Below are 15,072 nucleotides of genomic sequence, written 5' to 3' on the forward strand. Positions count from 1 at the left end.
TTATGACAGTGTATGGTTTTGTTCTATTTGTAATAATAGATTAATGTTACAAATAAGAGTTCACCAAATTTGACTAAAAATGACATAAACATTATTGAACAAAGCAGCTGCTGCTGCATGATCGGCATGGTCAGGGGTCTGCAACCTGCGGCTCTGGAGCCACATGTGGCTCTTTGGACCCTCCGCAGCGACTTCTTCAGGCTTAGACCAAAACTAAAATAAAACAGAATTTTATTTAAATTATAGCCAACATTGAAAATGGCTAGTTTTATCACATGTCCTGTCATTTTCAAATATGTGAAGAATAGTACAAATACAAGGTGATAAACATCATAGCTTGTTAGCCACTTTACGTCGACTTCCAGTCTCAAAGCTTGATCTTTGTCTCAAAACCAGCAGAACGTTTTGGAATATATTTTTAAAACAAGTTGCTGAGAAGGATTATGGTGAGTAACTTTGATAACAATAAGAATAAAACATAAAAAAACAAAGTCCAAGTAAACAAAAATATGTATTATTCATTAAAAATGTAACTGGATATCCAACAAACTGGCCTAATTTTATACTGTCTTTAACTTTATGCTTTAAGTAGGATACTTAATTCTTCAACAATTAAGAGAACTCGCATCGGCTTGCAGAGTTCAGTGTTTTAATTTGTATAAAATTGTTAAATATAGATTCTTTTACATGAATCAGGTCTTTTCGTTTGTATTAAAATGTAAAAGTATCAATAAATGTTAATAAGAGTTGGACATTTTTTGTTTTATAGTATCACACCCACTGGCTGGAAAAGCCATCTCCAACAAACTTGTAGTGGCCCATGAGCCACCAGTTGACAGTACACAGTTGTAGCAGGGTTTGCAGCTCCAGACATCATAATTACTAAGCAAAGTGGCAAAAATGGCTTCTTTTTTTTTTTTTTTTAAATCACAAAGGCTGCAGACCCCTGGGCAAGAGGAAAGGCATCTCCAGCAGAGAATAGTTGGAGGATGGCAGGAGGTCCTGAGGACATTGTCAACTTGATTTTAAGTCCTTCTTCAATAGTCCCGTCCATATAACTTGTGTGAGAAGTTTTACCAAAAAACAAACAAAATATCTTTGGCTTTGCTTACAAGGCTTGATAAAACATAATCTCCTTAATAAAGCAAGTAAACATTTGCAAATTATTATTTTTTTACATGAAGTGAAGAGGAACTGTCTTTGGTTGACATCAAACCCTATGTTGCTCCTCCATCATCATCTTCTCGTTGGTTTCATCCACGCTCCTCGTCGGCCAGTCCTGTCCTTTAAACACAACGAGGTTCCCCAGCGTGAGCACTGGATTGTGGGGCTTTATCTGCCGTAGGTCTTTGGATGGAGTCGTCATGTTTTTGGGATTCTTGTGGGTTGCAGAAAAAAAAAATCAATGGGAATGTTACATACTGACATAGAATTGTTATCCAGCTGTCTCATAATGAAATGAAAATTACTATATTCAATAAGATTCTGTAGAAAAAGAAACAAGTTGACTTACTTTCCACAGTCTGATGAAAATAAATGCCGGGATGCATAAAAGTGGAGTGGCAATAAGGAGAACAGCCATTGTGACGGCCCAGGACCCAGATAAACTCTCGTGACTGAAAGGGTTTTCCTTTGCCAGGTTATACACCATTGTAAGCTAAGGGAAGAGGAATAAAGTTAGAAGGGTAAACGATAATAACAAATGTTCACAATTATAGAATTCAATAAGCATCTGAGTGAATCTACAGTTGCACAAAAGCCTCTTCTCCTCCAAATGTTTGCTGAAAGGTCATTTCTGGTGGAGGAATTTAAAACCTGAGCAAACGGGAAAAACCCAGAGAGCTGCAGAGCAGAGGCAGCCGTGAGATTGTAAATGTATGAAGAAATATTATTCAGGTGGAAGATTAATAAAAGTTGGAGTGGGGGAGAAAGTGGAGAGCTGAATGGGATGATGTTGGGGTGTGAAGACTCACCACACAGATGAGAGGGGTGACAAACATCCAGCAGTACTTCAGCAACGGCAGCGGTCTGTAGCCGAGCATGTCCTCAATGTTGTCATAGAAACGGTCCGCGCCTAGAAAGTGTAGTCGAAGAGGGAAGGCGTTTTAGTTTAGAAATGATTGCTGGATTTTATCTGTTGCTGCTTAGTTCCCTTTTTTTGTTTTTGTTTCTTAGAAAATCTAAAAAAGCAGATCATTTTTGTTTTGTTCTTTATTATAGAAAAGATTTGTTTTGCATCCACTTCCCTACCTTTACTTTTAGTCACTCAACTGTAAGTTTGTGACGTCATCTAATGCTGACCTTTTGACCTCTTAATGAATATGTGCGGCTGGTTACGTGTGTGTTTTTTAATACAATACAACTTCGTAGTTTAACTTTTGCAGACTCGCTCTTTTGCGGTTTTTCTAAGTAAAATTGTACACAAGAAAAAAAACGTGTACATGACACATGAGTGTCTACTTTAATATTACTCATGCGATTGGGACAGTAGAGTAAAAAGTTAACAACGAAAATAATACTTTAGACAGGTTCCACCATTTTGTAGTTTTCTCTCTATAAGCCTATATCATGTCGCCACTAAAAAGGACTACATTTCCCAGAAATCAACAGTGCTTCCAGCTGTTGCTTTCTGCTGACATGGAGGGAAAGTTCTGATCTGATCTGAAAAAGTTTGGTCCTTTTTTTCATAGTGACTTCGGCGCTCAGTGGATGTAGAGAGCCGTACGGAACCAACCAGGAATTGGACCAGAACCGGACTTCCAGTCGGTCAATCTGAGTGCTGCTTGCTGGCCCAGCGAGCCTCTCGAGCGGGGAGGCCTTGCTTGGAGGTCCGGTGTTTTCTCCGGAGCTCACCGGAACTTTTTCATCTGGATTTGGACTCTGATCGGGACCATTGTGTGGTTTTTGTTTGCAGTATGTAGCTACTGTGCAGTACATACTGTATATGTACGGTTAAAATTATGTAGGTTTAAGAGTTTAGAACATTGCAAGAGTGCGAGAAGGGTTTATAAAGCCTTAAAAAAAAAAAAAAAAATATATATATATAATATATATAATCTGAACTAAAGTAAATGTATGGTTTCATTCACACGCAATCCCTTTAGTAACAGCACAAACTAAAGTGTCATTTCTTGATTGCATAGGTGAAAAAATGAACAAAGCAAATGAATTTGCAGGAACTATAACAGCAAGTGTGGCTCAAAATGAGGTAAAAATGGCAACTAATGAAAAACAGCTGTGTGCAGCTGAGGAGAGGAGGATGAGATCAGATGAGAAGATCACCTTCAGGTGCCACAGAGAGAAAATGCATAAAAAGAAGAGAAATGGATATTGTAGGCTTGCTGAATGGAACAATGCCTACAAATTGATTTCTGCAAATGCATAATAACAAATGAAATTATTGTTCAATAGATGAGGTCATCATCAGCTCTCGACTAAGAAGTCTGCACACCTTTACATGAAAGTAACTGCCCTCCTTTCTGAAAGCTCATTACCAATAAGTCAAATGTATCTGCAAGTGATTCACGTGCAGCTTTCTTTTGCAGAAAATAATAAAATAAGTGAGAGAAACACTGCAGAACAACTCTCCACACATTTTAATTCAATTAACCAACAAAGCGGCTAACTGGAGAGGACGTGACCATCGGGGGAATAGCTGCACAATAATTCAAATGTTTCATTGTGAATGTTTTTGTTCGGAGAAAATGAAAAAGTAAAAAAGCTAACATTTAATTTTCCCTTTTTTCCTCCCCCTTTGTTTTAGTCTAAAAGGCCCAACTTCGTGGGAGAAGATACAGATTCTAGTTTTAGCCCAGTAGGTGGAGCAGATGTCTCTCAAACCAGAAAATCCCACAGTCTTTGAAGAAATGTACACATCACCCACCACCTTTCATGGCAGAGTTTCAGATTATAGTTTTATGTAGAGAAATGATGGAGTTGTTATAAACAGTATGTGTGGTCTTGTGCGATATTGCAAAATGTCCCACACAGAGTTGGAAAAACTTCTCAGCTGCCTGTGAAACTGACCCTTGTATCACTGATGAGACTGTGATAACTGCACAATACCTGGCTATATCAGCCGAAGAAACAAAACAAGAAGTGACCAATAAAGAGACTAACAACAATCATCTTGTTGTAATGGTATCTGTCGAGGGATGAGATTTATTAAGTAGCAAATGAATGCTGCAGCTGGAAGCGGAGAACATAACTATTGTCATGTCTAGATTTGTTTAAGCATTTCATCCTGTTACTTTTTAAATTAAAACACTAATACAGCTGCGCCTCGCAACTTGTCTTCTCGGATCAACGGAGGAAAAAAGATGAAACGAGCTGAAGTTTTTGAGTTTATGAACATAAACAAAGCCTACCCTCGGAGTTATGTAAACCAATCAGCCAGAGGCTTACCATAAATCCAGGAAATGACGACGGTCTCTAAACAAGCGATCAGAAGAAGGCTGGTTCCACTTGGACCAAAAGTATCAACCAGCTGGAAGAGGTAGATACCTCCCTGAAAGATGCAAAACAGGCAAGATGGAAAATATAGCTACAAAAGGCACTTAACAAAGAGTTGTATAACTTATAGCAGTGGTTCTCAAACTGGGGTACCCAGACCCCCAAGGGGTCTGTGAGCCGGTGCTTGGGTGTCAGCGAAAAAAAAAAAAAAAAAAATTAACAAGCAAGTAGATGTTCAACAACCAAAATGCAGGAAATTGCATCTACTTTATTCAAAATTTTCGTGGGGGAGGACTCCCAGACACCCCGCCCCCCCTCCCCCGGCACCGCCAGCTATTTGCATTCTTGGCTTTTGCATCAAGTGTGGTGGAACAAAATTGTGTACTCAAAGTCCTAGTTGTACCCAAAAATGGCAAAAATATAAAGTATAAAAATAAATGTTACATAAGTATCTAAGATATACGCTGAATGAATGCTGAACAGTACACTAAAGATCTAAGATATACGCTAAATACTAATGTAAAAAAAAAAAAAATGGTATATTAAACAGCAGCCCGAACAACAAACAGTTCAATTTCAGTTCAGTTTTTTGTAATAATTTTAAAAAGTGGTAATGCATTTATGTTCATTATGTGAATAGGTAAAGTTTTATAAAGTGTTTTTTGGTACTGTTAATTTTCTCAAAACTGTAATTTTTGGAAGCTTAAATTTAAAAAAATTAAGTGCATTTTGAAAGGGAAAAATATCCCATGTTTTAAATGTATAAAAATTGTATTAACACTAATAAAGAACAGGTCATGTATATGAATGAATATTTCAAATGTCAATCAAAAATTGGGTTATAAATATGGGAGAAAAAACGTATATTAGTCACTTTGGTGTATAAGTTGCAGGATTTGTACATTTATGCAAAACGGCGCTACTTATACGCCGGAAAATACGGTAAGTATTTATGTTACACAAATATTTCCATTGCATTAAAGGTAAAAATTGAAGAAAATTATTTACTAAACATGACTGTTATGAGCGGGTCCCTGAAACTTTTCTCCCATGTAAGAGGTCCCTGAACCCAAACAGTTTGAGAACCCCTGACTTATACTGTAGTACCTACAAAGTAAAGATACCAGCTTTGATCTCCTTCTTCTTTTGAACTGAACATAACTAGCAGGTAGTGTGAAAGCTTACTTCAGTTACAAAAGTCAGCCCCAGCAGGAAGCAAGCAACAGCAATGACCAGGACCAGTTTCTCCCTGGCACCCTTTCTCCTCAGACGACTTGGAAACAGGTCTGTGAGGGCCGTGGCCAGGCTCTCCACACACACAAACTGCAAGGAGAATATTCCACTTAAAGCCTGAATACTATAAAGGATGAGGCCGTGTGTGTAGTGGAGTACCTGACTGTCGAGGCCCAGGAAGAGGATCATGAGGAAGAAGAGCACAGCCCAGAAGGAAGAGCCGGGAAGCAACGACAAAGCTTTGGGGTAGGCTACAAAGGCTAGACCTGGACCTGAAGGAGGACGTGTAAAAACAGCAATGCATGTTTAAACCGAAAGGTGCATCGTGTTTTAGCTGCCAGGATGCAACAAGTGGCAAATCTTTAAAAACTAAAATGTACTAAATGCTGAAATTGGCAAATTTAACACACTTCTAAAGATGAGTGAGGGAAAAAAAAGCATATTTTTAATGTTTAAGTTAGGACTGTATGCAAACATAAGACGCCCTCTAGTGGGCAATGTTGATTATTATCAGCACTTGCGCAAAATGAAAAACTTTTCTGGGGCCAATACCTAAATTTTGAATTCATAAATCTAAGTGTGTAGGAGGTGGGATTAACTCACCACTGGCAGAAACTTCACTCACAGGAATGTTGAGGTCGTGAGCCATGAACCCGAGCACCGAGAAGACGGCGAAGCCAGCAAATATACTGGTGACGCTGTTCAGGCAGCACAGAGCCAAACAGTCCCTGAAAAGAACAAAAAGCTAAAGCATCGATGTCGGAGGGTGAAGCCGACCCTGTTCGAGGGGTGAGGACACAAACCTGTAGCAGTTATTGTTGTATTTGTTGTAGCTTCCCAGAGCCGTGAGGACGCCTTGACACACAGCGTAGGAAAAGAACACCTGAGTCCCCGCATCACGCCAGACCTGCACAGGATGAGAAAAGGGCTTGTAAAACATTTTACAGGCTCATTTTGTGGGAACATATACCCATTTTTGAGTGTTAACATTTAAATTGTACAAAGAGTCTGTTGCTTGTCGTTGCTCCCAATCAAGTTACAATTCACGTTATATTTTTCATCATGTAGGGCGTCTTATTTACAGAAGTTTCTGTCTGTAGGCCATGAGAGCAGCTATTTAACGTAAGAGGCATCAAAGCCTCAGCTTGCACATTTGGCTACACACTTGGTTAGTTTCCAAAGCAACACACAGCCCCTTTCTTTGGCCCCATAATAGTCTTGACGTTCCCCTGCCTCGGGTCAGTCTGTGTCGAAACATCTTCATGTCTTCTGCTGGACAAAGCATAAACTGTTGTGCTCTCAGAAGCAGGCCTCCTTTGAACCGCTGCCTTGTACACAGATTCACACGGGCGCGGTGACAGGAGACACTTTCATGCAACAAACAGACACCAGATGTGAGCCCGAACTCAATCATGATTTCCTGCATGAATTGGAGCAGAAACAGATGTTTGCATGCTAAAGCACGATCCGGGAAGAAACTCTGGGTTTGAGAGCCTCTGGTGTTGTGTAATATCTTATGTTACACAATTTTCTTGAATCTTGGTGCTCTCAAAGGTTTTTGCACAATTGTTATTGCTAACAGATTAAATCTGTACAAGAGTCCATTTTTATTGTTTTGTTACAATGATAGCTGCATTTAATCTAACTCAAACGGATAATGTAACGTGTCAGATATTTCAAATGGGCTGCACAGTTTATCTTAAAGCAAACTAAACCAGACTAAATGAATTTTCTGCAAAAAGGCTAAATGCTGAGCGCTAAACCACTTTATTAAAGCTAAAAGAAACAAATAGCAAGCTAAAAGTAGCAAGAGGCTATAATAAAATCAAAGCTAGTTTATAATAGCAAAGATAAAAAAACAAGGTTTAGCCTAGCAAAAGTCTAGCAGCAGCTAAAAAGAGCAACGTGCTGGCTAGAAACAGAAGGTATCAAAAGACTATCTAGAAGCTTAAAGGAGCTGAACATTAGCTAAAAGGAGCAAAAACCTAGTCTAAAGTGGCAGAAATAATTACAAATCAAAAGCAGCATAAGACATAAAATGTGTATAGATACATAGACTATGGAGAAGTAGGCTGCAAAAAGATTGAAAAGCTCCCAGTGTATAAAATATTTGTAAATAAAGTTAAATGGTTTGAAAAGTGTGAAAAATTATAACCCCAAAAAAGTTAGAGCATCCAGGTTAGCTAAAATAGCACAACGCTTGTAGAACAGCTTTAAAAACAACAACAACAAGACAATAACGGTGTGAATGCTGAATCAGCATTCACACATGCACTGCTGTACTTTAAATTATAGATTTTTTTTTCTAATGTCGCATAAATTTATCCTGAAATATATTTAGACTCGCAGAAAAACGTTAAAGTATATTAAGGCTGCAAGAAATGATCTAAACTCACAAAAAGGTGAACTTTCACCTTCTGTTTTGTGGTGTTCAGACACTTTTTTTTTTGTTTCATCAGTACTGACTGCCACTTTGGCCAAGATGCATCGAAACAGATACAAACAATGATGCTACCACCGCCATGCTTCACCCATGAAATAAACTTATCACGTAGAACGCAGTGTTCCAGTCAAACAAAACCTAAAGTGTCTCATCTGGACTGAAATGTGTATTTTGGTCTTATTCTTCCGAAAACATTTTTCCACCTCAGAGACATGCTTTGTTTTATTTTCCAGAGAAAAATGACTTTCTACTTGAATGTTCATCATTACAATGTCATTCATTTTTCCAGCCAGTCTTAAACTGTTCTAAAGCACTTTACAGTTTTCTGAAGACATCGTTTTGGTCAGGCTAAGGTTCAAACTGTGAACATTGATGGCAGTCTGGAGGAAGACCTCAAAAAGGTCTAAGAAATCTTTTCTCCAAAGGGTTTATGCTGCAGGAGACATGTCCCTGCAAACCTTTAAATTGTTTGCTTTTATTGTTAAGACCGCAGTTTGGAACCACAAGCAAAAGTCAACAAGAAGATTTTTTAAAAATGGGGGTAGAAGATTAGAAAACGCCTCACTGCTCTGAGGGTTTGAACAAAGAGAGATGTGTCTGAACGCTTCACTGCAGAGCATGGGTGTGTGTTTTACATCTCCTGCAGCAATGGCGGCTCTCGCATCAATGATGTGATTTTTGGGTCTCGCAAAAATCCAAAGATGGTTAGAAAAGCAATTAGTTTTAACGAGAGCTTACATTTGGATCAGCGAGTTTGCTGAAGTCAGGGCTGAGATAAAACTTGAGGCCGGCTGCAGCTCCGGGCAGCGTCACTCCACGGATGAAGAGGATGAACAGCATTAGGTACGGGAACGTGGCAGTAAAGTACACCACCTACAAACAAAGTAAATACATTCATAGACAGTTCTTTAGGTACATCAGTGAAGTAGTGATTGTGAGTAGAGCACTTGTGGTTTGTTTTCCACGTGCACACGCCATGTCAATCCCGTGACTCCTCCATGTGGCTGTGAGCTCAATCAGACGAGTTTCTTGTTTAGAATGAGTGCAAACCCATTTATGATGGGTCAATAAATACTGGGAAAACCACAAAGCAAACTCTGATGTGGTTCAGGATGAGCTTTTTAAGATCTCATTGTTTGCCATTACATCCACACATCTGTGACACGTTGAGCTGAAGTTACAAAAGGAGCTAATTCAAAGGGGGAGGGGGGGGGGGGCACAAGATTTCAGACCCTCGATGTTGAACAACATCAGTATTGATTTAAATTAAAGTAATCTGTTTTTATTTAAAATAATTAACTCCCTAAGTGCAAGTTAAAGCTTACCTCTGAAAAAAGCCACTTTGACTTGTGTGTGTGTGTGTGGGGGGGGGGGGGGGTGTCCTCGGGTCAAACGGCTTTTCTTGGTAAACTTGTAAAAACATGCAACAGCGTTCTAAACTGGTAAATCATTAAAGCATGTGAAATGTGAATATGATTACTTTGAACCTTGTTTTCAGTTGTATTCAGCTAAACCTTTTTTAATTTGATCAATCAATTTCAACGAAAAGAACTATTAACAATGGAACAATTAAAGACATTTCACATTGAACAAGTCTTGCCTTTCCAGTTGTTTTGATTCCCTTCCATATGCAGAAGTAACAAATCACCCAGGCAAACAGGAGGCACAGAGCCAAGTCCCAGTGCACTTTACCCAGAGACAGATCAGCCGACATTCTTAACACCCGATTTCTGTGTGGGAAAAAATAAAAGCAATCACTCATGGAACATCTTCAAGGAATGAAATCATGTTCAAACCTGCAAAAAGAAAATCCTTTCCACAAAGACCTCTACCCCAGTTTATACTGGTTTCAAGAGAAAAAAACATTGTCACTTATCTGTCTGAATTTTCTATTTATGTATTCTTTACATTGAGAACAAATCTCCAAACTTCCCGTCATAATTGTAATAGTTCAAACTGTTTGTTTTGGAAGATTTCACTTTGCCCTGTTTAAACTTGCAGGAGAAAAAGCAACGTATTTTTCATAACTTCTGCAGGATTCCCCAACTAGATCAGGAGATCATCATGTGAAAAGCAGCAGTAATGTTCAACACTGAAAATAAAACGAATGGGAAGGAAAACATGTTTCAAAAGTGCACGGAATAACATTTAGTGATTTCTGAGGAATGCGTCTCAATCATTTTCCTTGTTGTGTTTGGACGGTTTTCCTTCATCTGTATTAGCTCATCTTGTAAGGCTGGCTTCATAATATCTGGAAAGCATCTAAGCTGTTTCTAAGAAATGTTCAACCCTGAGATCCATTCAGACTGGAGACGATGACAAACTGTGTGAATCAGTTAAAGTAGTACAAGATGACATAACAAACCCTAGAAAACGATGAGGCTCTCCAGATCACAACTATTGGTGAAATGTGAGACAAAACATTAGACTAACTTAGTGATAGAATAAAATAAGTTACATTTATTCAAGTAATGTGCTTACTATGAGTACCGTATTTTTCGGACTAGAAGGCGCACCAGATAAAAAGTCACATTAAGTGAAACAAAACCGTCAGATAAGTCAAACTGTATTAAACTCATTCACAATAACCACATAAAATTGGTTTGAGGTCAGTAAGCAAAACCAGAATTAATACCTAAGGCGCACCTGATTATAAGGCTCACTGTTGATTTTTTTGAGAAAATTAACAGATTTTAAGTGCACCTTATAGCCCGAAAAATATGGTACACAGCAAAAATACTCTATTAGCGTATTTACTGTGCTACGCTTCAGTTTGAATACTTCTCTCTTTGCTGCATTTGTTTTGATTAGTTTTATTTTATTGTATTTTAGTCTGTAGACTTGCAAGCAAAAAATTGCTCCAACTTCAATTCCAACATTAGGACATCGTGTAAAATGTAAATTAAAGCAGAATGCAATATGCTAATCTCATAAAAATCACTCGTTACTCCCATTGAAACAGTAAACATAACAAAAGTTTCAATTAAGAAATTGTATCTTTTAAAAATATATTTTAAGTTTTATGGAAGCAAGACTTCAGAGCTGGGGACAGTGGCAAAAAAAAAAGGCTGTAAAAGAACCAGCTGGAGGAGCGTTTTGTAAATAATTAGGTTAATTGGCAACAGATCAATGAGATGACTGTGTATAAAAACCATAATCCCTCAAAAATAAAGAGGGGCAGATGTTTACCAGTTTACAAATCTGTGCTGAAAAATAATGGAACCATCTCAGAATAATGTTCCTCCACATGTGATGGTTTTGAATTCCCCAATATCATCAAAAAATGCCAAGAATCTGAAGAAATCTGTGCTTAAAGGACAAAACGTCTTGGATGATGTGATCTTCAGGCCGCAGGCATCACTGCGACAAAAACAGTTCTGAGTTGGGGTTTTTTCTACAGGTATATGGGTTTAGGAACACTTCCACAAACCATTGTCTGTAAACACAGTTCATTGTGTCATCCATAAATCTCATATCGTGTAACAAAAAAAAAAAACATTTGTGAACACTACCAAAACAAGCTGTGGTCTTCCCTGGTCCAAAGTTCAGTCAAAATGGACTGAAGGTGAAAACAGTTTTCTAGACAATTGTTTATGATTTTTGGAAACCACAGACACTATACCCTCTGAACTATAAAGGAGAGCCTGTTATCAGCACACAGTTTAAAATCCTGTCTCTATGATGGTATGGGGGTGCATTAGTGCCTATAGCATGGACATCTAAGACAGCTATAAAGGCACCATTAATCCAGAAAAATACATACAGGTTTTAAAACACATGCTCTTACACGTTTTTCTTGCATATTTTAACAAGACAATACTAAACAGCCTACTGTATCCATAACAGCACGGCTGTGTTAAAGAGTCCAGGTGCTAACCTGAACTGCCTGCACTTCAGACATCTTGCCAGTTGAAAACATTTTGCAAATCATGAATCAAAAAATCTGGCAAAGCTGACCCAGGACTGTTGAGCAGCTAGAACCCTTCAGATAAGAATGGGATAACGTTCCCCTCCAAGAATCCAGCAGCTGGTTTCCTCAGCTTCTACTTTGTAGTTATTTACAGGCTGTTGTTAAAAGAAGAGGTGAGATGTGTTGCTGCCACCATATTGAAAATGTTGATGTTTACCATGTTCCATTGTGAATAAAATATGTTTATTAAAAAAAACTCCTATTCATTGCATTGTTTTTATTTACATTTGCTCTAACTTTTTGGGAAATGTGGTGATACATCAGAACACATCACTTGCCATCTTCTCTACAACCCTTTCTTTTTTCTTTGTGTCCACTTGTGAATGGACATCATCATTCTTACAAACGATATTCTCATGGCCTCAGACAATGGACAGGTGTCTACACTGGTCCTGTTAGACCTCAGTGCTGCATTTGATACAGTTGATCATAATAGACTTGAATATGATATTGGAATTACAGGAACGACTCTGAATTGGTTTAAATCATATTTATCTGATTCCAATTTGTAAATGTAAATAATGAACTTCTTCACACACCAAAGTTAGTCATGGAGTTCCTCAGGGTTCAATACTTGGACCAGTACTTTTTACCTTTGTTTCCATTAGGTAAAGTTATTAAACAGTGTGGGATAAATTTTCATTGTTATGGTGATGATGCATATTATGGATTGAAAATACTGTATGCGGTGACAACTGTAAATTTTCCTGAGCAAAAAGCATCAATTACAAGAAATACACGCAGCTGGAGTGTGTCTCACCTCCAAAACTCCTCTTCAGGTGAGTTGACTGTCAATGATGTCTCATTGCTGGATGTAAAAAAGATATGAGTAGGAAATAGTTTTATTCATGAAGTTAAATTACTTTCTTTTCTCTCTTTTTTTTTTTTTTAAACAAGCTATCACTACAAAGCAGTTTGGCAAAGGCTTGATGCTCTCACAATAGAAAGTTTTGTTTCCATTATTTGCTACTTTTACACAACTTCCAAACCAAGCCCTAACAAGCCCTGGAGATTTATTACAAATACTTTGAAGCCCCTTCTTTTCAGGGTCACACTACAGTAAAAACAACAGATGTGGGCGCTTCCTACACAGTACTGTACACAAAAGAATTGGCACAGCCCCAAGTTGCAGACAAAAAAAAATAGCCCATCCTTCTTATAAGCCTGCTTTTATTTGACATCAACAAAGTGAAGCATTATGTACCTGTCAATAAATATTTAATTGCAAAAGTTCCCCAGGATTCAACTTACAAGTAACTGTAGTTTGCCACATAGTCATGTGAGGAGACGTTGTTGAGGAATGACCAGTTGGACCCAGGATGAAACAGCTGAGGGTTGGCAAAAAGGCCAACGCGATCAAAACATAGCTCTGTTGGGGTTGAGAAAACAACTGACAGCCTTCAAAAAAAGGTTTCTGAGAATTTGCTCGGTCTTGCTAACAAATTACAGATGCGCTTAAAGAAGTAACGCTTAAAATTCACAAAGGGAGGCTTACCAGTGTTCCACCAGTTGTCACATGTTGACCAAGGCAGAGGGCTTGTGAAGGAGTTGACTAAGTAGAAGATGGCCCAAGCCAAAACTATGATGTAATAAATGTTCAAATAGATCACGATCACTTGAGATGCAATCCCCACCCCTGTGGGAGAAGTGGGTTTTCACATGGTTAGTTAATTTTTCTGGCTGCTCTCAGATAAGTTAGATCTGATCAGCGTTTGACTGGTTTGCATAAGATGCTGCAGTTTTTGAACATTTTAGGTTGGTTGAAGAAATAAATCTCTGCAAAACAAACATGCCAACTTTTTCCTTTTTCTGCATGCTTCTTCATGGATAACGAGGGGAATAAGCCTGGAAACAGACACACAAAGCAGCTATTGTTGAGCACTGATCATTTTGATGTCTGAGCCTTGTTTTTACCCTCAAACATGGGGCAAATCTTCCTCCAGGCGGTCACCCCGCCCTCACTGGTGTACTGTCCCAATGCCGTCTCCAGGAAAAACACAGGGATACCACAGAAGAAGAGGAACACGCAGTAAGGGATGAGGAAGACACCTAATGACACAGACACTCATGAGGAAATCTAATCAAATTCAGGTTATTTTTTGCTTTACCAAATTAAATCTCTCATTTATGCCAATTATAGACTTTATTTAAAGATAAAACTTAAGCGGTGCACATTTTTCTTAAAATGGGGATGGAAATGCTTCTAAATTCTGCAGCCATCGTCACAAAACATTTTTTTTTGACAGCATGTGTTGTCTCAATATTTCTTGTTGCTCACATATGCAAATGAATACATAAAGAGTAAGAGTGTCAAATGCAACACCTTACCTCCACCATTCTTATAGCACAAATAGGGGAAACGCCACACATTTCCTAGGCCAATTATTTCTCCTGCCATAGAGAGAATAAACTCCATGTTGTTGGCCCATTTTTCCCTTGACTGAATCCCTTCTTCTGGATCCCGTTTTACACCATCAGTTTCTTCAGTCATAATCAGGCTATTAGAGACAAATGAAATGTAACATCTGGTGCTTTCTATCCAGCTGCATTTCTCACATCTGAATATATGAAAAAGCTTTGCCTTTCAAATGATGATTTCCATGCCTATTATATCAAGTAGACTTACATAATCAGGATTAATAATAATCAGGACAGGATTTACCTGTCTAAAGGTTGATTGATAATCATCATTTCTTTAAGAAATTATAAGTTAGCCACACTCTACTTTTAACTGCAGAAAACAATTTGTTTGCAAAAGCAAGTCCCCCCCCCCATATTACTCACCCGTGTGCTTTATGTGGACGCCGTCAGTGTGTTAGTCTCTTGATTGTCTGAAAGAAGTTAGAAGAGCAGCCTTTATTCTAAATAGGGGCGCGTCCTTCAAACACCCTCAGGCTGTCCCAAGAAAGTTAAGTGTTATATGAGAAATTCAATGTAAAGGTTTTGTTGCAAATTAAGCTACCACAAGACTAAA

The 15,072-nt window shown here is 38.3% G+C and overlaps 1 protein-coding gene across 1 annotated transcript; it reads right to left on the reverse strand.

Moving 5' to 3' along the window:
- Nucleotides 1-553: 553 nt before the first annotated feature.
- LOC119428152 (sodium- and chloride-dependent GABA transporter 2) lies at nucleotides 554-15,018 on the reverse strand. Its single transcript, XM_037695794.1, has 16 exons — nucleotides 14,883-15,018; nucleotides 14,427-14,596; nucleotides 14,013-14,147; nucleotides 13,594-13,734; nucleotides 13,350-13,467; nucleotides 12,859-12,906; nucleotides 9,729-9,858; nucleotides 8,867-9,001; nucleotides 6,489-6,592; nucleotides 6,289-6,413; nucleotides 5,845-5,957; nucleotides 5,638-5,775; nucleotides 4,405-4,507; nucleotides 1,974-2,074; nucleotides 1,514-1,657; nucleotides 554-1,378 (listed from the first exon to the last, which is right to left on the reverse strand). The coding sequence occupies exons 2-16, from the start codon at nucleotides 14,587-14,589 to the stop codon at nucleotides 1,211-1,213; spliced, it is 1,866 nt and encodes a 621-aa protein (XP_037551722.1). The 5' UTR covers nucleotides 14,590-14,596; nucleotides 14,883-15,018; the 3' UTR covers nucleotides 554-1,210.
- Nucleotides 15,019-15,072: the final 54 nt, after the last annotated feature.

This window comes from Nematolebias whitei, chromosome 22 (genome assembly GCF_014905685.2).
Source record: "Nematolebias whitei isolate Nwh7 chromosome 22, NemWhi1, whole genome shotgun sequence".
In the NCBI taxonomy this organism is placed as follows: Eukaryota; Metazoa; Chordata; class Actinopteri; order Cyprinodontiformes; family Rivulidae; genus Nematolebias; species Nematolebias whitei.